General features: G+C 39.6%; 1 protein-coding gene across 1 annotated transcript; it reads left to right on the top strand.

Moving 5' to 3' along the window:
* Nucleotides 1–1,252: 1,252 nt before the first annotated feature.
* LOC137175635 (FYVE, RhoGEF and PH domain-containing protein 6-like) lies at nt 1,253–24,273 on the top strand. Its single transcript, XM_067581433.1, has 21 exons — nt 1,253–1,535; nt 3,591–5,637; nt 10,559–10,670; nt 12,385–12,452; nt 12,578–12,608; nt 15,547–15,698; nt 16,706–16,862; nt 17,280–17,367; nt 17,658–17,708; nt 17,831–17,889; nt 17,984–18,055; nt 19,040–19,108; nt 19,252–19,335; nt 19,695–19,774; nt 19,884–19,986; nt 20,069–20,212; nt 20,295–20,397; nt 21,167–21,261; nt 21,380–21,508; nt 21,589–21,737; nt 22,489–24,273. Exons 1-21 carry the CDS (start codon nt 1,526–1,528, stop codon nt 22,529–22,531), a joined length of 3,846 nt encoding a protein of 1,281 aa, XP_067437534.1. The 5' UTR covers nt 1,253–1,525; the 3' UTR covers nt 22,532–24,273.
* Nucleotides 24,274–25,652: the final 1,379 nt, after the last annotated feature.

A 25,652-nucleotide genomic window follows, 5' to 3' on the forward strand; every position in this document is an offset into this window, starting at 1 on the left:
CTTCAATTTAGGATAAGATAAGATAAAACTTTATTGTTCCAGAGGGAAAATTAGCTGTACAATACCAAATAATTACTACACATCACACATCTCATAAATAGAGTGATAAAAAAGTACAATAAATTAGTCAGGGTGAAAAATAATAATCAATAAATACTCTATTAAAAAAATCCATTAAAAATTAAAGGTAAAACACTGAAAAATCTGATGTTATCACTTAATGCACATTCAACATGCAGAACAGTACACAAACATCATCAATATATGCATTTAAACACATTTTCATGCTCACTTCTGTGCTTATAGTTTTGTATTTTTCATTAGTTTTAATTTTTATTTTAATTTTTTTTCAATTCATTTTGTTTCAGTTAGTTTCCAGAGTGGGTTTACTCATTTCAGTTTAGTTTTATTGTTTAAAATGTACTAATTTACTTAAGTAATTTTGAGGTACTTGTATTTTACTTGAGTATTTCCATTTGATGCTACTTTATACTTCCACTCCACTATATTTCAGAGGGAAATATTGTACTTTCTACTCCGCTACATTTATTTGACAGCTTTAGTTACTTTTCAGGTAAAGATTTGACCCAGTGGATAATATAACAAGCTTTTAAAATACAACACATTGTTAAAGATGAAATCAGTGGTTTCCAACCTTTTTGGCTTTTGATGTCTTACAAAAAGCAGTGTGTAGTCAGGGTCACATTTCAGATGTCTATGAGTTGTTAACAGTTCCACCAAAGAGTGATTTTTCCCTCTAAATGATCCAATATTTCAGCAAAAATCAAAGATTAGAGAAAAAGTCCAAAAACTGAAAACAGATTTGTGTATCAGAACTTTGTTTTTTCTTCTTTCCTCTCACGACCCCTCAGATTTATCTGGTGACCCTTTGGAGGGGCCCGACCCCTAGGTTGGGAACCACTGGACTAAACTAGCTAACTGTATATAAAGTAGTTCAAACTAGCTCCACCTCCAGCAGCTACAACAGTAACATGCTGCTTACACACGGATGCTTCAGTATTAATAATCTAATGATGTCATATATAATAATATATCACTCAGAGGGACCAAACCACTACTTTTACTGCAATACTTTAACTACATTTTACCGCTAATACTTATGTACTTTTACATAAGTAGGATTTACAGGACTTTTACTTGTAATGGAGTATTTTTACAGTGATTTATTGGTACTTTTACTGGAGTAAAGGCTCTGAATACTTCTGCCAGCAAGAGGTTTTTTTTAAAGGTCGTACAGGAAGTGTGTCGCTTTTTTGTATCCGACTTGACGCTGTTGGGAAAAATCACCCGTGGCCAAAAAACTTTGGGAAAAATGGGAAAAGCAACAGGCATGAAGTCTTTATCCGTGGATGCTCTGGCGAGATAAGGAACAAAACAGCGATGGATCTGCATGTTTTCTCCCTGAGGCGGATTTCCAACTGACAATGGTGTCGAGGGAGGAAAAAACGCAGATTTTCTCGCAATTCCATTGAAAGTAAATGGAGAAAGGAGCAAGTCGGGAGTCATGAGCACAGGTTTGTTTCGTGGGGGAGCTAACTTTACTTAGCAAAAATCCTACTCTGCAAGCGCCTATATTAGTTAACAAAATATACATGTTTACTACTTCTAATACTTTGTTTCTAGAAGATAAAAAAAGAAAAACTGTTCCAATTTGAACGTTGTAACGGACGTTAGCATCCACTCTATTTTTACACAGCCACAGTTAATTACAGTTTTTCTTAATAACAGCTTTCAAAAAGATATATAAAAGAGAATAAACCTCAGTTTTTAGTGCTTTCTAAAAACGCAATCATAACTCACAATCCAAAAAAAATCCCCCTTTTCCGTTTTTGTTATAACAGCCACAGTTGCAGCTGGAGGGGGTTAAATCCTTTGTCTTAAAACATCTGTCCTGCTGTTGATGCAGCAAGACAAACTGCATAATAAGCTGCAATGTTAACTCATCATGTAAAACAGTGGTTAAACTTTTATCTGAGTGAATCCGGTGCACTAAACTGGTCATGTTCGCAGTTTTTCTGGTTGTTTTTCTCCCCCTCCTCACGACATGAGCGGCTTTAGCTCAGCTTTACCTGGCGTTGGCTTTTTCTAGAGAAAGCATCAGGGCCAAACTCCGTTCAAACATCTGGAAATTTATTCTCATTTGTTTATTGTTTGGCGTATAAAACCTGACAGGATAATTGATGGTATCTTTAGCATATTTTGGTCAATTCGGCTTATAAAATAAATAAGTTGCAGCTACATCTAGTAAGCAAACAACAGTTAAAAACTTTAGTATTGGCTCTCATTGCTGCCAACCGCTTGGAAGAAGTATTTGTAAATGATGGGATGTACCAACTTTTTAATATTGAACTCTATAAAGTGTTTGCCGAATTAAAAAGTGGTTTTTAATCGTGCCTTAAATAATGTTTTAATTGTTTCCTATTGCGTGTAACAGTTGTTATAAGCAGAGGTTCATTAAGTTTAGTTATATTTGAACTGAGTTTGGGTTTAGCTGCACAGGACAGCGGCAGCGTGTATCGGGGGGAGGTGGGGGGAGGTGTGGGGGGGAGGTGAAGCGGTTTTTTGGTCGTTGGCCTTTTCGGAAACATCCGCTCGATGACTCCGCTTCTCGTGGTGTCGCCCAGCCGAGAGTTTCAGCCAGTAGAGCGGAAAATATGGCCTACAATCTCAATTCACAGCTTTTTATAAGTATGTATGTGTGTGTGTGTGCGTGTGTGTGTGTAGTTATTTTTTTTGTTTAACCTTTATTTAACAAGGTGAATCGCAAAGGGATTCAGACATTATTTAGAGCTGCAACAATTAATCAATTAGTTGTGAACTATTGAATAAATCGTAGTAACTGTTTAATCATTTTCAGTATTTTTTTTAAGAAAAAAAATTAAAGAGCAAGAACACAAACTGTCATAAATCAGTTTGTGTATATGTATAAATCTACCAATAAGGTGTGAGGTTTAGCAGTAACCTATTAGAGCAGAGAAAGAGAGAAAATACAGAAAAATGCTGCCAGTAGGAGGGAACTGCAGGAAAAAAAAAAAAATCTATTAGATTTATTGCTCTTTAGCTTACTGTAGTGTAAAAAGCTGTAGACAAGAAGTTGAGACATGCCAAACTCCTCCAAGAAAAGGGAGGAGTGCATCAATTCAGTTGTAATTTTTATTGAATAATCCAGTTTTGCTTTGTGTGCCGCAACATGTGTGATGTAAGCTCAGGCAGTACTCATTTATTAGCTAAATGATTCATAAAAGGAAGCAAAGAAGCAGGAAATAATATGGGATAATGTATTTATTTTTTTAGTTTTATCATTTTTTGTCAAAGATTTGCATCCTAATTCGGATCCCTGAAGTTGTTCACACTTAAATCCAACCCCACGTTCCTCCCCTCTTGACCCCGAGAGTGACCTTTCGACCCGAACCTTTACCACAGCTTGCAGCTGTCTATGCTTATATTAGAGGAGGAGGGGAGGATGCTGTTACGTGCTGTGCTAGTGCTGCATGATTCATGTGAGAGGAAGGGTGTATAAACAATTTTTGACTTTTCAGTAAATCTCCTCCCTCCTTCTCTACGTGCAGGTGTGAAGAAGCCTCCATTAGCTCCCAAACCTAAACTCCCTGGTACCACCAAACCCTCTCCCCCGCCCATCGCCCCCAAACCGGGTCTGCTCTCCCAGACCTCCGTCATCTCCCAACCTTCCCCTGCTACCCTCAAGAGGGCAAAACCGGCTGTTGCCCCTAAACCATGCATCCCCAAATCCTCAGCCTCTTCTCCCCCTGTTTCACCCCCGCCACCCAAACCCAGCGGAGCCTTCATCCTCTCCCAGGACCAGGAGGAGGCTTTAGATGATAGCCTCTCCCTTCTCAATTCCAAAAATGGGATTTTATCAGAGACTAACAAACGTGAATCAGTCTACATCATTCCCACCTGCTCATGCGGGCTTCAGGAATGTTCCCAGTGCCAGCGTCTGGAAAACGGAAATGTAACAGAGATTGGGAGCGATTTGTACAAAGACCTGTTGCAGAATGGGATTTCTACGGAAGAATTTGCAGAGAAATCGGAAAACCGGGAGAAGGGAGTGTCTGTAGAGAGGAGCGAAGGCGGAGGGATAAGTAAAAAACCCAGGGATAAACCCCAAAGACAGAGACACTTGGACAGGAGATCGGTGAGCAAAGACGCACAGAGGACTGAGGAGCAGAAGGGGAAAGTGTCGGAGACTGTCAAACATCAGGAAAGACGTTCTGTTGCTGAGCCTGATGATGCAAAAGCTGATCAGACTGAGGCCCCAAACACAGATTTACAAGACTCTACGTGGGCCTGTGATGTTGCAGGCAGCATCATTGTCTCCCCAAGTGTCCCTCTTCATGAGTTTGCAGCTCCTTCCGCAGAAAATCTTCAGGTTGAAAGCGTCGAGGCGTCTCCTACCAGTTTACACCCAGATCTGCAGGTCCCTGCTCCCCCCAGTAAGCCTCTCCCGGTCCCTCACCCACGTAAACTTAAGAAGCCAGCCCTGGTGAGGCAGGATGGCGTGGAGGGCGGCGCCCAGGATCAGTTGGCGGAGGAACAAAAACGGGGGCTTGAGGGGAGTCTAGCTGGCCTGTCTCTCTGTTCAGAGGGCGAGGAGCTCCAACAGGACACCCCTTCACCCCGAAAAGACTCATGTCGGGGAGACGATGAGCCCAGCGCCCCCGTCCCCCCTCCTCGACAGACCTCCCTCTCGCCTCGCCTCCACAGATCATTCCACATGTTCCCTCCACTAAACAAAAACACCTCCCACTCCTTAGACCTGCTTTCACAACCCGAGTCGATGTGCTGCAGCAAAGAGGGTGAGGAGCATCGGGCGGAGGAGGACGAAGAGGACGGGTACGGCGACTTTGAACGGTACCCGATCACTCACAGCCTCCCCAAGCAGATCAAACTCGGCTGCCACCCGCCCCTGGTCAACGCGAGGAAGGCCCTTTCTGCCGAGGACCAGCAGTCGCTGAGGGCGCCGCCCAGAAAACCTCAGAGACACAGCCTGCCGGCGCCTCCTCCACCCTCCATTTGCCCTCCTGCCCCTCCACATGCTAACACCCCCATGAGAGAGCTGCCCGCGCCTCCTCAGGAGAAAACAGCATGGCGTTTTACCCGACCCTGCGTGACCTTCTTCAGCCGGCAGATGCCCACCAGGAGCAGCGTGCCTCCAAAGAGCCGAGCCCCGACGCTGGGGGGCAAGCAGAGGGCGCAGTCTTTCTCTGCAGCTGACCTGGCAACCCGGGCCGACTCTCAAAAGAGGAGCCTTTCTTTCCGGAAGCTGCTGGAGCTCCGGCTGTCTGTCAAGATGCTGCCAAAGCTGCTGGCCAAGGGAGGGCAGTCCCTGGACTGCACCAGCGTGGACTCTAACCGAGGGGAGAAAAGCCTGGAGCGGCCCAATAGCTGCATAGGGGAGGCTGACTTTAGCGGAGGAGGTGGACGGGAATCAGTGGAGTATGAGAATGTTCCTCTATACGAGGAGATTCCCGAGTATATGAACCTGCCTTTTCACAGCGCGAGGCTGGGCTGGCAGTCTGATCCCGATGGAGACGATTCAGACATCTATGAAGTGCAGGATCCCTATCAAAGATGCCAGGACGACGAGTACGAGAGGTACGGTATTTTACTCATATTTAGAACTTTGGAAACCTCTTGTTTCAGCTTGTAACTAATGATTACTTTTATTATTGGTTAATAGTCGGTTTTGTCAGTGTTTTCCTGGCATTTTATGCATCATTAGAGGGATTAAAGTAGAAAGATGACAGGAAATGATAGGAGCCATATCCCCTAGGCTACCAGGGCACCCCATTGGTCAATTATTTTAATGATTTATCAATTGTTTAGTCTATGAAATTGCTTGTTTTGTTTGACCAGCAGTCCAAAGTTTAAAGCTATTCAATTCAGGACTCTGTAAAACAGATAAAACCAACAAATCCTCATATTTATTTATTCATTTAACAATCAACTAACTGACTAATCGTTTCAACACTAATCCTGTAGATGTTACGGCCGCAAAATGTTGTTTCCCAATCGTTTGAGTCAGAAAGATTAATAACACTGTAACAAACAGAAACATGTGTGTTTAACGTTATCAATAGATGAAGAAAAGAGATTTTTATACTAAGAACAATGGCACGACTGTGTTTGTGTGTGTGTGATGTAGGCCGACGTCCAGATCTGCCGTATGACACTTAACCTCCGTTATCACCGTGTAATTGCAGGCGACCCCTAGCTACATTGCGGCAAGCCGTTGTGTGCAGCAGGTTGCACAGGTGACATTGGTGGTTTGTGTTTACAAGAGTGTGAAAGTCAGCCTTTGAGCCAGTGGCACTGAATTTGAATAGAGCATTGATGTGCAGCAGGTCAGCCTGTTTTCCTGTGGGTTATTTTCAGTGGCCAGGGCAGGAAATGTCTGAGAATCGCAGAAACGCCACACAGCTCTTTAGAACAGGGAAAATAAACCTCCAGCAACCACCAGCCTCCTCCTCCTCCTCCTCAGCTGCCTGCCCTCGCACTGTGTTTAGCCTCGTCTCAACCTCATCACTTCTCCTCCTCTTCTTCTTTGTGAGAGCTTACTGTACTTTTGTACTCATCCCTGTGAATGAACAAATAATCTTTTTATACAGTACTTAAGGAAGAGCAACAAACGTTTGCAGAGGGCTACACATGAAAGACACTATTAAAACAAACTCATTGAGATACAGTATTTAAGGAAGAGATGGAAACTAAAAAGAGGACATTGAATAGAACATGAATATATACATAAATAACATCATCATATAAAAGATATGGGACATGATTTCTTTGTCAAATAAGTGAAATAACTACTAAACCACCAGCGATGAAGCGGTTTCTAACAAATCCAAATTACAACCAAAATCTATTTATTTGTTTGTTGGCCAGCTGTTCACGAAATTTCATTTGACTTTATTAATATTATTACAAAGCAAGTCAAACTAGAATCATGGATTTAGTGAAGATGAAACATTATAGGTGGTGTTGAATAGGGCTGCAACAAATAATTAGTTTCATTAGCAGCAAAATAAGCTTGTAAATACAACATGTGACATATTATCACCTTTTATAAAGTTGTTACAGCTAACATGTTAGGAAACAGTTGCTTATTTACACGTCCAGCAGATATGAAGCAACATTATAATTCATATTGAGTCATGTTTCTGTTTCTGGCCACTTGATAAATGTAATTCCAATATTCAATCTACTTTTCGCTTTAGGAAGGAAAATATCAGGCTCTAGCTAGTCGCTAACTTTGTCTGTCTGCTGTTTGGTGCTGAGCAGGTAGTGTAAAGTTAGTTTTAGTGTTTTTTTCATTGAGAACTCTTTGCTGCAGGTATTGAAGCCTGAAACTGAACTAAAACAGTAATATTGCACACTGTAAAACCAAAACGAGCTTTAAGATGCTAAAGCACCTAGCAAAGCTGAGGAAAACATGAGGAGTCATGTGAGACATTTCTGTGGCTTTGACACTATCACGATTCTGTTCACATTACACATGGCCATTTTTAAAATAAATTCATTGTTAGTGTAAATATATTGATCAGTGCAGCTTTAAGAAGCTGGAACATGTTGCATGTTGCTTGATAAATAGAAATATCCATGTGTTTAACAGCTAAAGGCTCCGCTACGTTCACCAGCTAGTTGCTAACTTTGTTAGCCTGCTGTTTGGTGCTGGGCAGGTAGCGTGTGGTGGTCACTTTTGTGCTTTTGTCAGTGAAAATGGTACAATGAGAACACTGAGAGAGAACTAAAACAGTGCTATTGTGGGCCGTAAAACCAGAACAACCAGCTGAAAGGCACCAAAACGCTTAGTAGAGCTGGAAAACTGAGTCATGGGATCATTTTCTGCAGGGTTGTCACCACGTTCACAATGTCAGTGGTCATTTGATCCATTGTTAATTTAGAAAAATATTGTTCCGTGCAGCTTTGAGAAGCTTGATAAATGACTCAAACAGCTGATTATGAGAATTGTTGTCAGTTGTCATAACTTCAGTGTTAGTTTTAAGTGTAAGGGTCATCTAGTGGCATTCATGCTATTAAGATTCCACCGAGTCACTCTGCTCTTGACAGTCGGCCCAGACTCAGGAGCTGTTCCCATGATAGATGGCACGGTTCCTATTTCCTCTTCTCAGACCGAGGCACTACAAGTGATGAGGTCAAGGCCACGTTACGTGGCGTTGAGGTTACAGCGGTGTGAAATGTGCCGTTAAAAACAATTTAAGACGTAGCCTGCTTCTTAATTCTGTCTGGTATGCAAAGTGGTTAGAGGGGTGTTTGTGTGTTAGAGAGAGAGAGAGAGAGAGAAAGAGGGAGCGAGTGAATCTGTAGTGTTTCCCAGGCATCTGAGCCTGTTAAGTTTATGTAAGTAGCGTCCCGGGCTGTAAACAAGTGGCGCTCTGTGCCTGACCCAGTGTGTTGGAATGCTCGACTATAGAGAGAAAGGAGCGTAGGGGCGAAAGACTTTGAGGAAGAAGGAAGGAAGAGTGAGTGTATTGAGTTTTAGGTAAAAAGAAACTGTCAAGGGACGTGTAAGAAAAACAAGGAAGTTGAGAAAGTGGGCAATTGCTGATGAGAGTGAAAGGAAATGTGTGTCTAATCTAATCTTATTCTTAGCTATCATCCGCCTCGCCAAGGTTACAACATCTACAAGCTCCGCAGGCCGCCATGCACAGTCGTGTTGATGACAGAGAGGAAAAGACAAAATCAAAAACACATTATTTCCTCGTTTTCTGCACTGTCCCACTCCGCCGCTCTTTTCAAATCCGGCAGCTAAATTCGAGAGAAAAGATGATGAGAGGCAGATCAAAACATTAGCGACACACAAACACATGTTGCTGCTTGTACCAACCTGGCAGACGGCACTTGTTTATGGGTCGCGCCCAGCCAGCATGTTGTCTTGCTGCCAGCGGTAGCAGGGCTGATAGAGACGCAGCGGGGAACTCAGCATGCAGAAATACAGGTTTTAAAGCTGTAAAGGTAAAATTAGCTGAAAATGTTCACTGAAGTAGAGTGTAGTGGGTATGCTGTCGGCCTACGTAAAACATGATATGATATTAAGAAGCTGATATGGCAACATTAATAGGATTTATAGTTTTTTCTGATATTGATACGTGTATGAAAAATTAAAAACAATAAGCTCCGTCTCTAACTTGTTAAGTGAGTCTGATTAAGCTTGTTCTTCAACTTGGAAATAAAAGGTTAAAGTCATTATCAAGAGTTTTTTGCTGCTTGGTAAACTCCCATCTTCATTTTTTATTCTTCTCACATAAGCTGCACTCAACTGAATTGTTCTGCTGTTCAGAAAACTTCAAATTTTTACATATAAGTTAATAAACTTTAGGTTTAATGCAGTTAACAGTTTAGCATTTCATCAAACAAAACTCTTCACACATGTAAAACACGATATGATCATATCTTCCTCAATTTAATCCCACCAAAAGTCAGTAAATGTCAATACTGGATAATAATAATGAAATAATAGTGATAATAACAGGTAGTACACATCATTAGGGCTGCAACTAATGATTATTTTCTCTATCAATGAATCTATTGATTGTTTTCTCAATGAATCGATTAGTTGTTTGGTCCATAAAGTGTCAAAAAAAAGGATAAAAAAATGTGGATCACTGTTTCCCAAAGCGACGTCCTCACATGTCTTTTTTTGTCCATAACCCAAAAATATTCAGTTTATTGTCACAGAAGAGTCAATAAACCAGAAAATATTCACATTTGAGAAGCTGGAACGAGAGAACTTTAAAATTATTTTCTTAAAAAATGACTCAAACAGATTAAACGATTCTCAAAATAGTCTGCGATTAAATTGATTCATCGACTAACTGTCGCATCTCCACACATCATTTAAAAACACTTACGTCTACTTACAGTTTTTCCTGCTTTAATTTGTTTTTTCGGGGCCATTTTGGTCTCTTTCTTTTTCTTTCGGTACTCAATTTGTGGCACAAATGTTTGTTTCATTTTTATTTCCATTGTTCTGTCCTGGCGGCAGGTTTTCCACTAAACTCTCTGCACCCAAACACTCCATCTGTCACGCCTCTGCTGTGTGTGATTGTTTTATCTTTTGTGGATGCGGTGGTTTTGTATCTTTCAACATTTTCTCCTACTGCATTGAGTCGTCTTGTCTTGTCTTTTTTTCTTTTCTTATGCCACGTGACACATAGCTAGCATAACTTCCTAAATGAAAATGTTGGAATTACCCCTTTTTATCAGAGATATGAAAGGGTAGCCGATATTTTCCTTTGTAAAATCTCCTGGAGTTACTGACTCATGCTATTGTGAGTAAAGGTTATTGTGTGTTCAATCCGTTGCACAAAACCTACTTAATCTTTATTTATCTAAGGAGTGTTTGTCTGGACACACACAGACACTAACTCCTCTCCAGCCCTCCCACATATTTAAACATCCCTTCTAAATCAAAAGCTTAAGTTGAATCTTCTTCTGACTGTCACCATGTTTCTGTCTTGTCGTGTTGTTGTGGTGTCGGGGTTTCGACTGGCAGCGGCTGGCTCAGGCAGCACGTCCACTCTGAGGAGGAGGAGATCCACAGCTCGGATGAAGAGGACAACAGCTCCACCTCCAGCAAGGAGAACCTGGATGTGGTAGACAGACAGGTAATTCAGCCGTTATTAACTGATATGGTGGCTGAGTATGACGTAATAAACTGATGACGGATGAATCAAATTGAAACAGAAACTTTTGTCAGTAGTTGATCATTTATTTCCTTACTTAGGCCAATACAAATAAATTTATATTCTGTAGCATCACACCTGTAGTTTACACCAGCAGAGATTTATTATATTTATTTATTATAGACTTATTATAACAAGCATCTTTTATACACTATCTTGTTAATCATCTTGCGTAGGGCTGCGTCTAACGATTATTTTCATGATCAATTAATCTGCCGATGATTTTCTCAAGTTATCGATTAAGTGTGGTTTATAAAAATCAGAAAATAGTGAAAACATGATTGTTGCAGTTTCCCAGAGTCAAAATTAATGTTAATTATTATTACTAATTAAAATTAATCATATGTGTTGTTTTGTCCGACAAACAGTCCGAAACCCAAAGATGCTCAATTTAATACCATGTATGACAAAATACATTATGAAATCATCACATTTGAGATGTTAAAAACAGCAAATGTTTGGAATTTTTGCTTAAAAAATGGCTAATCGATGCACCGTCTAGATTTTATTTAATCCACCTCCTATCTTGTTAATCATCTTGCGTAGGGCTGCAACTAACGATTATTATCATCATCAATTCATCTGCGATTAAGTGTGGTCTATAAAAATCAGAAAATAGTGAAAAAATGATAGCTGCATGTCTTTATATGTCTTGTTTTGTCCGACAAACGGTCCAAAACCTAAAGATGCTCAATTTAACCCCATATATGACAAAATAAATCACATTTAAGATGTTAAGAACAGCAAATATTTAGCATATTTTCTTAAAAAAATGGCTGATTGTTGCAGCTCTAATCTTGTGACTCCCTCAGATTTATCTTACAGCTCGTTGGGAGGTCCAAACCCACAAGATGAGTGGAAAATGTTACTAAGTAAGCAGATTACTAGATCTGGTTTTACAGAGAAAAATACTCATGATGCCGACGTATAAAAGTGGTAAATCATTTACAGAATACAACAGACACGTCATGTATAACCGCCGGTGACTGTAACCGCAGGGAGATTGTATGCACGCATGCTGCCAAATGAGTGTGTAGCCTGTCAGAAGTGGGTGTGTGTGTGTGTTGAAAGGGGGGGATGGTGAGCAAACACAGGAGGGTTACACATTCAGGAATAGCTCTCTTAATGACTCAAAGAGTTTTTTTTCCCTCCTCTCCCTTCGTCCTGCGTGACCCTCTCCATGATACTGTCAGCACCTGTGCCCGACGCCCCTCAAAGCTCCAGGGTATCACAAACACAGGCTCCGATAGGACCAGTAGGACATTTCGGTCGAGAAGGGGGGGCCAAGGCCGCTGTCCAAATTAAGTCGGGGCGAGAGAGACCGCCCCATTACCATTCCACAACACACACCATCAGAAAGAGACAGGGAGAGGAGAAAGAGGGGGAAGAGAGGGGGGGGAGAGAAGGGGAGAGAGAGAAGGGAAAAGTTGCTGCTCTACTTTCTGATAGAGCTGTTGTTTGGGAGACTGAACAGTTCAGTCCCGATGGTTTCCCACATTGAAGCAGGGATCCGGTGATCATGGTGATTTGCAGTGAGCCTGTGAGTGAACAGAAACAAAAAGTTTTTTTTTCTCTCTCTCTCTCTCTCTCTCTCTGTTAGCATCATCTCTCTGACTGTGTTTTCTTTCTCTTTCAGCAAGAGGATGAGATGAAGAGGAAGAAGGTGGTGCACATCGCCCAGGAGATCATGAGCTCTGAGAAAGTGTGAGTGGTTTAATAATGAACCAGGAACACGTGTTAATCCCTCCTTTTGTTGCTTAAAATAAAAAAGCCCAAATTAGCTGCATTTCATGATCGTCTAACTGATGTTTTTATGCTTTTTTTATTAGGTTTGTGGATGTCCTGAAGCTTCTTCACATAGTGAGTGACTTACTTACATTTAAGGAACATTTTCATGAATGTTGTTTTAATAGTCAAGAGAAGAAGAGCGTCTAACTCGCTTTTTTTTTTTTTTTTATTGTGGGGTTTTTTACCGGTGCTGACACTGTGATGGTTTTGAATGGTGATCAAAGCTTTTTTTTTTTTTTTTTTTCCCCGGGGATGGACATGAATTAATGAGCTCTTGGCTTGTGTTGTCTGTGTTCAAGTGCTTGCACAGAGTTGAATAATGCAGTTATTCCACAGCTGAGGCTTTTAAAAGTTGCTGCGTCGGAGGGTTTTTGGTTTTCCTGTGGGCAGGTAAACACACAGCCACAACTAGGGAGGCGGTGCTTTGATCAGTTTCATCATAGAAGACACTGGCAGACGAGTGTGTGTGTGTGTGTGTGTGTGTGTGTTTGTCTGTAGACCATGAGGAAAAAGAAAGATTATTAGTCTGTGTTGAGTTAAGAGTTGGTCTGGCAGGATGAGTTGATGAGTTTAGATGCCCAGAAATAAATATATATATATATCTATAAAGGAGTGGGCTTTCATTGACGTATGTATTGTCCATTTTTCCAGTATTTTACATATTGATTAATTTCTCCACATAGTTTATTTCATTGACAGTTAGAGTCCAGTTGTTGAATATCTTTTAAAGAGGTTTTTACCTTCACCATGAGTTTTTCCAGGATTTTGTAAAGGTGTAATGTAGCTACAATAAACTTTTATTATAGATATTTTCCATATATCTTCAGCAATCTCTTGCCAATATGAGGAAATTAAAGGGCAAAGCCCAGAAAGAGTAACAGTAGTTTACAAGTTGACGTTTGCTGCTCTGAAAATATATTTTTTTGCAGATGTTATTTTTTAGTTTGTCCATTTAAAGCTGAGTTATTATAATTTACATTGATAATTATAATTTATGATACCACTAAATGCTGTATTGAAGCGTCATTGTGTCGCACGCTTGTTTGTTTTGAATGAAGGACGACTGGATGTTGTAGTTTTTGTTTGTTTTTGCTTTGTTTTTTATTGCACAACAGACGGAAAGAACTTTCTGAACACACTGACATGAAGAAAACTCAGTCGGTCTTGTGACTTTTAATATTAGTGATGGTGAACTTAAGATACAGCTCTATGTACATGTTCTGTCTTTGAGATCCATAAAACGTATTTAACAGAACTTATTGATTTGAGTTTACAGCTGCAACGATTAAACGCCGCAATGATTCAATAAATCGATTTGTCGGTCGACGGGACATTTACCGGCAAATATTTTGATAATCGGATAATTGTTTTTGTCATTTTTTTTAAGCAAAAATGTCAAAAATGTGCAGTTTTCAACTGTTCAAATGTGATGATTTAATACTTTTCTTTGTCATACATGAAAGCAAACCGAACAAGGTTAGAATTAAACATTATTCACTAGTTTCTGACATTTTATAGACCAAACAATAATGGACTTATGGAGACAGTGTTCGCTATTTCATCAGTGTTTTTGGTTTTTTTTAAACTCTTGTCTGTTAGGTGTAACATTTGACAGGGAAGCTGTGCTTTTGTTTATGAATACTTCAAGGACAGATCCTGTTCTGGATCCGTCCTGTCCGTAGGGGAATCCCAGGTGAGCGGGTTCAGACAACCCACACCGAGGGTCGAAGGTCCACCTGTCTGGCTGCCTCAGACGCAGCTTTAGTGAAACCCGCTGCAGGATTAGTAGAAAACGTCGCCCTGTGGCCGACGGGGGAGGGCGAGGCGCACAGCTCTGTCCAAGAAAAGAGGTCAGCTCGCATTCTTCTCTATCCGCGGACGGCCCGGCCGCGCAGCAGCTGCTTCCTCAGGCCACAGAGACGACCTCCAGACACACGCATACCAAGATAATCCTCTCTCCCTGTGTGTGTGTGCGTGTGTGTGTGTGAGTGTAGTATATGCTGTATGCGTGCAGGTGGGTGCGTGGGTCGGTGACTGTGTGTACATACTTGTGGCGAGTCATCCAGCCGACGTGCTTCCTTAAATGTTTCTGTCCCTTTTGAAGTCGGTGTATTTATTTCCTACATCCATATGTGTTTGTATTTGTTTTAAGACTGTTAGACTGGACCTTAAGTGGACAATTTTGGCAGATCTTTGTGTAAACTGGTGCTCAGAAAACACACACACACACACAAAACACAAGTGGTGCAGGTGAGCTGTGATAATAGTGATTCATCATGATATAATTATTGAATTTCTGAACCGCTTTTCTTCCTAAACCCAATTAGTTTCCTCTTTTTATTTCTATTAACATTTATTATCAAGTTATTTATGTGTTACTTCTTAAAAATAACATATAAGTTAAACACACATTGTTCAATTAACTTATAAAGACAAATAAAACATAACAGGTATGTAGAAAAATAAATATTTGCCACATAATTGATTAAAAACTATCAAATTAGATCTATAAAAAAATACTTATGGGATTATGGGATATTAAATATGATTTTTGGCTGACTGTTTTATGTCATCACGTGTCTGCTCTCGCTGAATACACTCTGCTGTATCGTAAAAGTCAATGTTACATGAACTGCGAGTGTGTGTGTGTGTGTGTGTGTGTGTGTGTGTGTGTGTGTGTGTGTGTTAGCACAAGTTAACTGGGACACTGGGATCCTACGTGGCCTCCCAGCTTCCTTCCAGGTGGATGTGTGTGTTGGCACACTGGACAAAGTCAAGACCGCTGACTCAGCTGTATGTGCGTGCGTGTGTGTGTGTCATGAATTTCGTGCAGAGGTGTGGGGGAAGGGTGGAGTGGGGGGGTGGGAGTGGGGGGCAAGTTTACGAGGTGACAACCAGGTGTTCCTGTTCAGCTGCGATATAGTATTTTGTCATGTGTCACCCCACCCTATACAGCTGTGTGTGTGAATGTGAAAGTAATGATAGAATTCATCCTCTCGTGTCTCTAAAGGACTTCAGGGATGCTGTTGCCAAGGCGACCCGCCAGAACGGGAAACCGGTGGTGGATGAGAGGATCCTCAGCCAGATCCTGTATTACCTGCCGCAACTCTACCAGCTCAACAGAGACCTGCTGAGGGAGCTGGAGGAGCGAGTGGCACACTGGTACGCGCACACACACACACACACACACACACATAAACACATCTTTATCAGTGTACTTAATACCGGAGCTCACTTCCAGTGTTTTGGTCACTCTTTTTGGTTATGATAAGAGGTTTTTCCAGCAGCTTTATGGCATTAGCAGTCAGATGATCAGTTATCATGATATAAACAAACCTCCAGTGTTACTATTTTATATTATTACGCCACTTATAAGATATAAAAGTGAAGGATAAGTGGTTCAACATCTGCAGCGCAGTAATAACATTACTGTTGTTTTCTATTTCAAAGCAGTGGTTGACAGATTTGTGAATTCAGTGGGGGTTTGTTTACTCATGTTGCTTCCCCGCTGAACTCGTTTTAGCTGCGTTCCCGGATCTTAGCAGTCAAGTTGATGATTAAAACGCTACCATAAGCCATTAGAGTAATGACGAAAACATCCTAAATGAAAATAAGATTGTAGGTTTGTAGCACAGTAAAACTCAAGTCCCTCAATTTAGCATTAAGAAGCAGTATATAAACATTTAATAAATGCTTTAAAACACACTATAATATAGTTGTAAGCAGATATAAGGACATTTTTAAGTGTTTATTAATGTTCAGTATTTGTCTTCTAGAAATGTTTTAATATATTGTCATTCATCATCTGTTTAAACACTAGTTATGGTGGTTGACAAATACATTAATGAACACTTATATCTGCTAATTGAGTGTTATAAACTACTTATTAAATGTTTCTATAGTGCTTATAAATGCTAAAAGAGTATTTTAAGTAAGAAAAAGTATGAATAAATAATCACAGCTCTGCAGATATTGTTGTTATTTGTCACTGTGACTGGTTTCTTGCCTTTTCACAAGACCCAACTGGAGTTCATTGCTTAATTCACCTTCTGACTCACTTCTGTATCATTGTTTTTTACTTGGAGTCAAAAGCACAAAGTTGTTTTTTTGCCTTTTTTGAGTTTGTTTACTGTCTGACGGGTGTTTTGTTCCCGTCTGTCCGGTCACAGGAGCGATCACCAGAGACTGTCAGACATCTTTGTCCAGAAGGGTCCCTACCTGAAGATGTACTCCACCTACATCCGCCAGTTTGACAACAACGTGGCGCTGTTAGACGAACAGTGCAGGAAAAACCCCGCCTTCGCCGCCGTCGTCCGAGAGTTTGAGGTAAAGCAAGAAAACTGGATTGTCATTACATTTTTTATATTCTTATTATTATATTAATGTTAATCGAGGCTGCAGCTAACTAAATATTTTCAGTACTGATTTCTCTTTCAATTAAAGAATCAACTGACAAGAAAAAAGAAAACTACAAAGCAATGAATCAAATAATCGCATCAAATAATCATCATAAGCACTACTATTATCCACCAGGGTTTTTATTTAGAACATCTCATGCAACGTTATCGTCTAAATTCCGTTCTGCAGGCCTTTACATCTTTACAGTAACTGCTATTGTTGTTGTTGTTGTTGTTGTTGTTGTCGTTATTATCAGTAGCAACCATCAAAAAAAAAAAAAAATCCCTCTCCTGGTATCTGGAGCGCTTGTGTGTGAAAAACAACTTTGTGTTTGTTTTGACTCAGATGAGTCCGAGATGTGCCAGTCTGGCTCTGAAACACTACCTGCTGAAACCAGTGCAGAGAATCCCCCAGTACCAGCTGCTGCTCACAGGTACAAACACACTCATACACTGACACACACACACACACACACACACACACACGCTCCCTGTTTCGGTTTGTTGTAGCAACTCCCGCACACCTCAGGTCAAGGTTTTATTGAATTATGGCGCTCTTTTTTTTTTTTATTGGCAGCACATGAACACAAACTGAGGTCTGTCTGTTTAGGTTTCATTAGGATTTTATACTGACACCCAGTGGACAAACACTTACAGAAACCTACGTTTGCAAAACAAATTTCCGTCCTTCAAAGTCATGTGAAACCTCTTTGCTCTTTTACAGATTATCTGAAGAATCTTCCAGAGGACTCTGAGGATTATAAAGACACACAAGGTTAGACAAAGGACACTATTACACCAACAGAAAACAACAACACAGAGATAGAAAACAAATAAATACGCCTTAAAAATCATCTTTATGCCAAATGTAATGTTTCATCTGTGTTGTCCCTGCAGCTGCCCTCTGCATAGTGAAGGAAGTGGCCAACCACGCCAATGACATCATGAAACAAGGGGTAAGGAATGATTCCATTTAAAACTTTTAAGTTTTGAAGTTATCGTCTACTGTAGCCTCACGTTTCCTCTAAACTCTCTCATGTTCTGTTGCAGGATAACTTTCAGAAACTGATGCAGATTCAGTACAGCCTCAATGGTCACCATGAGATTGTTCAGCCAGGCAGAGTAAGTTATTTTCTGTAAAATCTTACCCAAACCAAAGTTCATAGCCTCTTTAAACTGTTCACAGTGGGAGAATCTCCACACAAATGCCATCAGACATAGAAACATGTTCAAATTTCATTATTTTATGCAGAAAAAACCACATTCCCCACACTTAAAAACAACACCTTTAGACGCTTTTAGACTGTGCGACAACAACAATCGTGTAAGTTTCTTGCGTGTCACATTGTGCAAGATGCCTGTGATAAAAATCTTGGTCACAGTCCGTGTCAGACTGTACAATATGAGGCATGTCCGATTGTGTGATGAATGCGCGGTGAATCATAGCGCTACGATGTAATTAGAAAAAAAAGGCTATGAAAGCAGAGGTACGTCATCATCCATCCGTGCCGCTCTGATGTTCACGCAACCCGCCGTGAACATATTTTATTGTATTCTGTGTCATTCCGTGTCGTATCCTGATAGGTTTGTGTGTTGTTGGGGGTCAAAGCAGCAGTGATGTTGTGAGAATTTAGTCTTGAATTTCTGACACTGTCAATTTTGTTGTGTTTGATTGTCAACTTTTGTCTCAAACAGCCCAAAATCGCACAGTGTAAAGGAACCTTTAGACACATAGCCAGCTACATTTGTATATCTTACAAATTATATTGAAAAATCTCTCAGGTTCAGAGGTCAGTTAACTATTAATAACATTCTACATTCATCAAAAATCATAATCTAGCTGATATTACAGCATCTTCTGCTCCAAGACTTTGAATTTAACCCTTTTTACACCACTATAGGACTCACATGGTTCGACTGACGACATCACCCACAATAACAAGCCTCAACTCCCTTTATTACCCAAACATCTTATCCGCATTCAACTTTTCCTGTGCTGTTGTTTTATGTTTTGGTCATTTTTAGAGTCAGAATAGTTATTAATCAAGCTCTGAGTTCTATATTTTGAATGCAGCCCATTTAAAGCAAACACGTCCATATTTGCAGGTGTTTCTGAAGGAGGGAACTCTAATGAAGCTGTCCAGGAAAGTCATGCAGCCGCGGATGTTCTTCCTGGTGAGCAATAAGTGAACTGGTGCACCGGTCTGGAAAATATTATGTTTTGCTTTCCTGTCTTTACTCTCAAAGCAGTTTTAAGTTAATTTTGCATGTTGCTGTATTTCGTTCTTAAGGTTTATTGTGTTTTTTTGTTTCTTCAGTTTAACGATGCTCTCATGTACACCACTCCTGTCCAGTCTGGCCAGTATAAACTCAACAGTGTCCTCTCTCTGGCTGGGATGAAGGTTAGAGACTTTTCATTTGTATTATATACACTTATTTATCTTATTCTGAATCACTTTTTGGAGCCAAAAGATCTATTTTTTTCATATTTTATTCTCTAGTCAGATGTTCTTTGTTTCAATAATTGTGTTTCTAATATTGATATAATAGATATTACATTATTTATTATATCTTCAGCTCAACTACTTGCTGGTTCATGTACTGCTGTTTTTGATACCCAGTCCTACAAATTTACTAGTGTTCATCTCCAGCTAAACACGGCTTCAGTGAATTATTGATGCGTCGAGGCTGAGTCTGCAGCAACGTTGCTCGTATATTTGCAGTGTTACACAATCAACGTTATCTTCTCTGTGTTTTCCAGGTGAGTAAACCCAGCCAGGAGGCCTATCAGAACGAGCTGAACATCGAAAGTGTTGAACGTTCTTTCATCCTGTCTGCCAGGTCAGCACTCACACATGTCATAACAGCCGACAGTTGAGTCAAATATATCTTATAATGAGCTGGTTGTGTTCTCTGTAGCCAAGGGTTCTGATGTATTCTGTACTTGCAGCTCGGCCACAGAGAGAGACGAGTGGCTGGAGGCCATCGCCAAGGCCATAGACGACTACACGAAGAAGAAAATTACCTTCATATCAAGCCGTAGTCAGGAGGAGGTAACACTCAAATCTGTGAGGGTGTTTATATATGCTGTTTTGTGGTTGCACCCATGTTCACCCTTCCTCTCTATCACCTCAGGCTGAGGGCGTTGTCGACAGCGGCGCCCCGTTGGGTTCGAAGGCTCCGATCTGGATACCAGACCTGAGGGCCACCATGTGCATGATCTGCACCTGCGAGTTCACCCTCACCTGGAGGAGGCATCACTGTCGCGCCTGCGGAAAGGTCTGCATGGCTACCACTGCTTCTACACAAATGTTATCTAAGTAACTCCCCTTCTCATCTAAGTTTTATATGTATCTGATAGGTGGTGTGTCAGGCATGCTCCGCTAATAAGTACTATCTGGAGTACTTGAAGAACCAGCCGGCACGCGTGTGTGACCACTGCTTCGCCAAACTACAGGAGAACAGTGAGTGAAATTATTCTGGAAATACTGATAATATGATTAAAGGATATGTTTTGTGGTGATCTATGTATATTTTTCTTATTGTCAACAAAATCCCATGAAAATCATCTGTGCAATAGACCTCCATTGTTATATACAATGAGCCAAAATTATGTGTTTACAAAAAGTCTATTGAACCACATTTTTTATAACAAATACAAGATACCAAAGGTGACCAAAAATCATAGAAAGTATGTCCACATTTTTTGTTTTCCTATGAAAACTTCTTTAGGGGAAGAAAATAAGATATTTGATCAAGAAATAAATTAAAAGTGGAGCAGTCTTGTCTTTCCAACACAGCAAAATAAGGAATAGTATTCTTATTTTTAATTTACCAATGTTCTGATTTGGCTTGGATTTTTGCCAGAAATACTCACTAGAGTACAAAATGTGTATTAATCCGCCTCTGAAAATAGTCCCCCCAAAAAAAGCACTATTTCTTTTTGTTTTAGTCATGTTTGCTCAGACCTACAGTGCCCAGCTGTTTTAGGGAATCGCTGGGCCTCTTTTAAAAATAAAATAGCTGTAAGCTGTTTTTAAATATTTACATTTTGCAGTAGGAGCCAGTTGGTTTGGGAGTTACAGACATGCTGGGGAAATGGGAAAATATTGAAAGATGAACAAAAATATAGAATACCACCAGCTCTATCTTTTAACATTATATGGATCATTGCTTGAGGTGAAACCATGTGGTTTTGTTCTTTTTACTGAATTTCTTTTTTTTTTTTATTAGGTGATCGTTGTGCCTCAACATCAGTTTCTCCCATCAAATCTGGAGCTTTCTCCTTCACTAGAAAACAGAAGAAGATTCCTGCTGCACTAAAAGAGGTGAGGAACACAAAAAAACTTCAGTTTCTTCAACACATTATTATTGTATTCAACTTTTTGGGGGGTTTTTTTGCTCTCTTGTGTGAGGAGATTCATTTTGCTCTCGCTGTTTTCCCAGGTGTCCGCCAACACAGAGAACTCCTCCATGAGCGGCTACTTAAACAGGTCAAAAGGCAACAAGAAGCAGTGGAAGAGGCTTTGGTTTGTCATTAAGAACAAAGTCCTGTACACCTACGCTGCCAGCGAGGTACTCATAATGTCTGTTTGTTTTTTGAACTCTGTGTAGCTTTTCTGTATTTTTTGTTGAGTAATTATTTCTCCCATCAGGATGTTGCTGCGTTGGAGAGTCAACCGTTGCTTGGGTTTTTCCTGAGAGAGGAGAAGAACGGGCCGGCTCAGAAGCTGCAGTTCAAGCTGTACCATAAAAACACGCTGTTTTACATCTTTAAAGCTGACGACATCCCCACAGCACAGAGGTATCTGACTTTAAGAGGCTGACGATACCGTAAAGGATAAGACTGCCGATTTCCTACATATTTCTTATTGTCAATAAACCAAACCAACAATTAAATTAAGTTACAAGTATTGTGTGTGTATCCAAATCCTGATGTATCTTATTCCTCTGTGCTGTAGACCTCCTTTATTGTCCAAAAGCTATTAAAAACACGTCAAAGAGCCACATGAAGAGTTTGGGCGCATTAGTTTGTTTAGAAACGGCTCCAAAGACTAATAACAGCGATCACGTTTTCAGTCTCTGGAGAGTAGCTCTTGATTTTGTAATGAAGTTCTTTGAGAAATTTACAGTGTAGTACCAAGTCAAGAGGTTGTGATACGTAGCACAACAAGCTAGCAAAGCAGTAAACAGAACCATGTTCCTGCACATGCTCAGTGGTGTCTGCCTTACACAGAACTACTCTCTGGAGACTGAAAATGTGATCGCTGTTATTAGTCTTTGGAGCCGTTTCTAAACAAACTAACCTGACTAAACTCTTCATAATGGAGGAACATGTCACCCAGTGCAGTGGTGTGGCCAAATTGTTTTTGGACGACAACGGAGGTCTACGGAACAGAGGAATAAGATATATCAGGCTTTGGAAACACACAATAGTAATATGATATAGAACAACGCTAGTTTTATCCTTTAAATTATATTGAAACATTGTTATTTTGTTCATTTTAAAGTGTTTTCTCCTAATTTTCTTTCTTTTTTTGTATTTTCATCTATAGATGGATCGAGGCCTTCCAAGAGGCCATGATTCTTGAACAGTAATCACCTTTTTTATAGCAGTGAAGTCGTATCACAGCCCCGGAGCCAGTTGATAAGACAACTTACGACCCCTGACCTCAGGTCAAGGGTCACCAGCTCAGGAAGGACTCCGGGATAGACTGTTAACTTTAACATTACTGTCTGTGGAAACCAGACTGCTTTCCCCTCAAAGAACTGGATTCTTTTTTTTTCTGCTCTCTTAACATATTTCTATCTACAAACAGCGACTGATGCTCAGCAGTGCTGGTTGAGGTCAAGAGCTAATAGTGTGTCACAGCTGTGGGTCAAAGGTCAAGTCCAGAAGCATGTGTGTGGAAGTGAGACAGAACAGTTGTCAGGACCATTTAAATCCTAGTTAATCCTAAAACGTCTGAAGTCTGGGAGTGATTTTTTTTTTTTTTTTTTAAATTAAAGTGAATGAAGGAATCACATTTTGTGAATCAAAAAAAAATGCAAAATTTCCCACCTTCATTCAAACATGTTAATGTCGGCTTCTTTACTTGTAGTGTTAAAAACTACATCTATCAATATCTACAATCTAAAAAGAAAAAACCACACACACACATTATAAAATATCCAAAATGGTTAAAATGTTTCAACTAAATCATGGATGCAAAAGTATCGCTGATGTTTGTTCATGGATTGAATGATGTAACAAGGTGAAATTTAACTGTGAAAACAAGGCTTCTACTAAGAAACAGAGGTTGGATGTTCTTCTCTTTTACGGTTGATCTCTCTGGTTTAGAGATTTTATTCTTATATTTTTTAGATTTAAAACACCAAAACATGTAAGTCGTGGGTTAAAACAACGTCCTGGAGAAAACTGGAAATGTCACGAATAATGTAGATATATTTTTCATACAATTTATAATATTATCTTTGCCTGTTTAGGTAATAGGTGATATTGTGTATATGAATAGGAAAGAGCAACATTGACCTTTTTTATATCAAAGCCAAGAGCTAATATTTATAAAGTAGGAAGAGGCTGATTTATTGTTTGAAAAGCACAGGCTGCCACTTTTTTGTCTTCTTTTTTTTTTTTGGGAGTCAGGGTTTGTTAGGAAACATGTTTCCATCAAAACCGTTATTTTTTAAAAATTGTTTTAGACCATTTTAACAAAAACAGAAACAAAAACAGTTGTTTTTTTTTTTATGAGCAAATACTGTGGAAAGTTTGCATGAACTATATTTCTGAGGAAATGCTTAAAAGCGAGAAGACATTTTGAATTATGGTTGTTTTTTGCAGGCTTTTTGCCTTATTTTTTGAGATAAAATTGCAATAATATACATTAGTTGGTGCTCTGTTTGAAGTTATTTACATCGATCAAATTTAGATCCAGATTTCATGACTACTCACTTTCTTAGCCAGGGTACTTTGGGGATTTTTAGATTTAAAAACAGTAATTTTTCAGGTCTGTTCCTTCTCGGTTGGATTGCCGTTTGTTGCACTACTCCCATCACGGCAAATTAGTCGATTCCCACAGTTGTAGAATCCTAAATCTTACTATTTTAGGGAAAGAATTAAAGAGTTGGCTTTGGCTCATTTATCTGATTTAGGCTCGAGAGGATAAATCTGCCGCGGCCTGGTCTGAAAACACTAGCCGAGCATGCGTTTTCTTTCACGATTTGTACATTAACAGTGACCATTTTGTAAACATACGCTCTACTCAGAGTTAGAGTCTCCTATAAACAATGATTCTAAACTGTCAGGCAACAGTTTTTAATAAAATATATATAAATATAAATCTTGTCCTTTGTGTTTTTAATTGTTCACTTCAAGGCATGAAAAGCTGTGTGAGAGTATAATAATCACAAACCACTGTCGCTACTTAATTACAGAGTGCAGACAGATGTATGTGGGAGGCAGGTATACATCTGTGTGCATCCGTTAATGAAGTCTGGGTTTCTCTTTGAGCTGGTGATCAAAGCACCGGTTTTAGAGATAAGGCGTTTTTTATGATGCGCCATAGCTTTGAATTTTGCTGCAGTTTTATATATTTCCCCTCCGTCTCCCTCCGCAGTGACACTGGACCGTTTTAAATCAGCTCTCTTGTGCAGCAGCAGGTTGAGAGATTGTCCTTTAATTTAAAAAAAAAAAATGCACCAGTTCAAGTCTGTGTCAGGAAGCGTCGGCTCTGCTCAAGTGTCCTTTAGTAACCCCGCTGAATACTCAGCATCTACAGGGTCTCTGTACTGCAGCCGACCTCCCTGTGAAGGTGTTTTTTTATACCTTATTTATTGTTTTATAACACAATAAACATGAATTCATTCATTGACATTGGATGATAGACAGAAGGAGTTGTTAGTCACAGAATGGTTCAATTTCATTCACATTTACTGTAGTTGTTACTATACTAAGACTCTTCTTTAGTCAGGTATTTATCCCATTTAATCCATTACTCTTATATATATCCATATCTATTCATTGGTTCAGATTGGGAGGATCTTTAAGAAGTCAGCATCTTGTAATTGCCTTCTTGCTTGCTTCCATGAGAATTTTTAGTAAATATTTGTCTCCAATATCAAGTTCCTCAGGTATGTTTCCTATTTATTAATAACTATATATTTATATTCGTCCTTTTCAATTGTTTATTGGCCACTTTAAATACAACCTCATCACTAGCATTGTAGTGTGTGAATTCTGCCTTAAGGATTTTAAATGCTTTAGACATGACAGAACTACTTTTCATGTACGGATAGACGACAAAAATTAAAGGAGAAACTATAATAAGTGTGTGAAGAAACATCCCTCCAGCTTGTTGTGGAAAAACATTTTAATCTCATCATAATCAGAATCAGAAACAGGTTTATGGCTAAGTGGGTTTGCATGCACAAGGAATTTGCCTTGATGTTGTTGTGGTGCATAACCATCAAAAATATACACAAAATGAAGTAGTCCTAAATAATTAATAAAGAAAGAAATTTACAATAAAAATATGTAAAATATATTCTAAGTGAGAAAAGCTGCTAAAGGTTTAAATTTAAATTGAAGAGAATTAAATATTTTGAACAACAAATTGACCAGGAATGTGCAAATGTTCATAGTATAAACAGTATATGCAGATGTACAAATATAAGATTATGAGATTTCACTTTCATATATAAGACACTATATGTTGTTTTT

This window comes from Thunnus thynnus, chromosome 23 (genome assembly GCF_963924715.1).
Source record: "Thunnus thynnus chromosome 23, fThuThy2.1, whole genome shotgun sequence".
NCBI classification, from domain to species: Eukaryota; Metazoa; Chordata; class Actinopteri; order Scombriformes; family Scombridae; genus Thunnus; species Thunnus thynnus.

What these genes read in the sequence shown, in the direction of transcription:
- LOC137175635 (XM_067581433.1), top strand. An exon ending in AGCCGCGGATGTTCTTCCTG is followed by an intron (nt 19,109 to 19,251) that starts GTGAGCAATAAG and finishes TTGTTTCTTCAG; the next exon opens with TTTAACGATGCTCTCATGTA. An exon ending in TTCCTGCTGCACTAAAAGAG is followed by an intron (nt 21,262 to 21,379) that starts GTGAGGAACACA and finishes CTGTTTTCCCAG; the next exon opens with GTGTCCGCCAACACAGAGAA.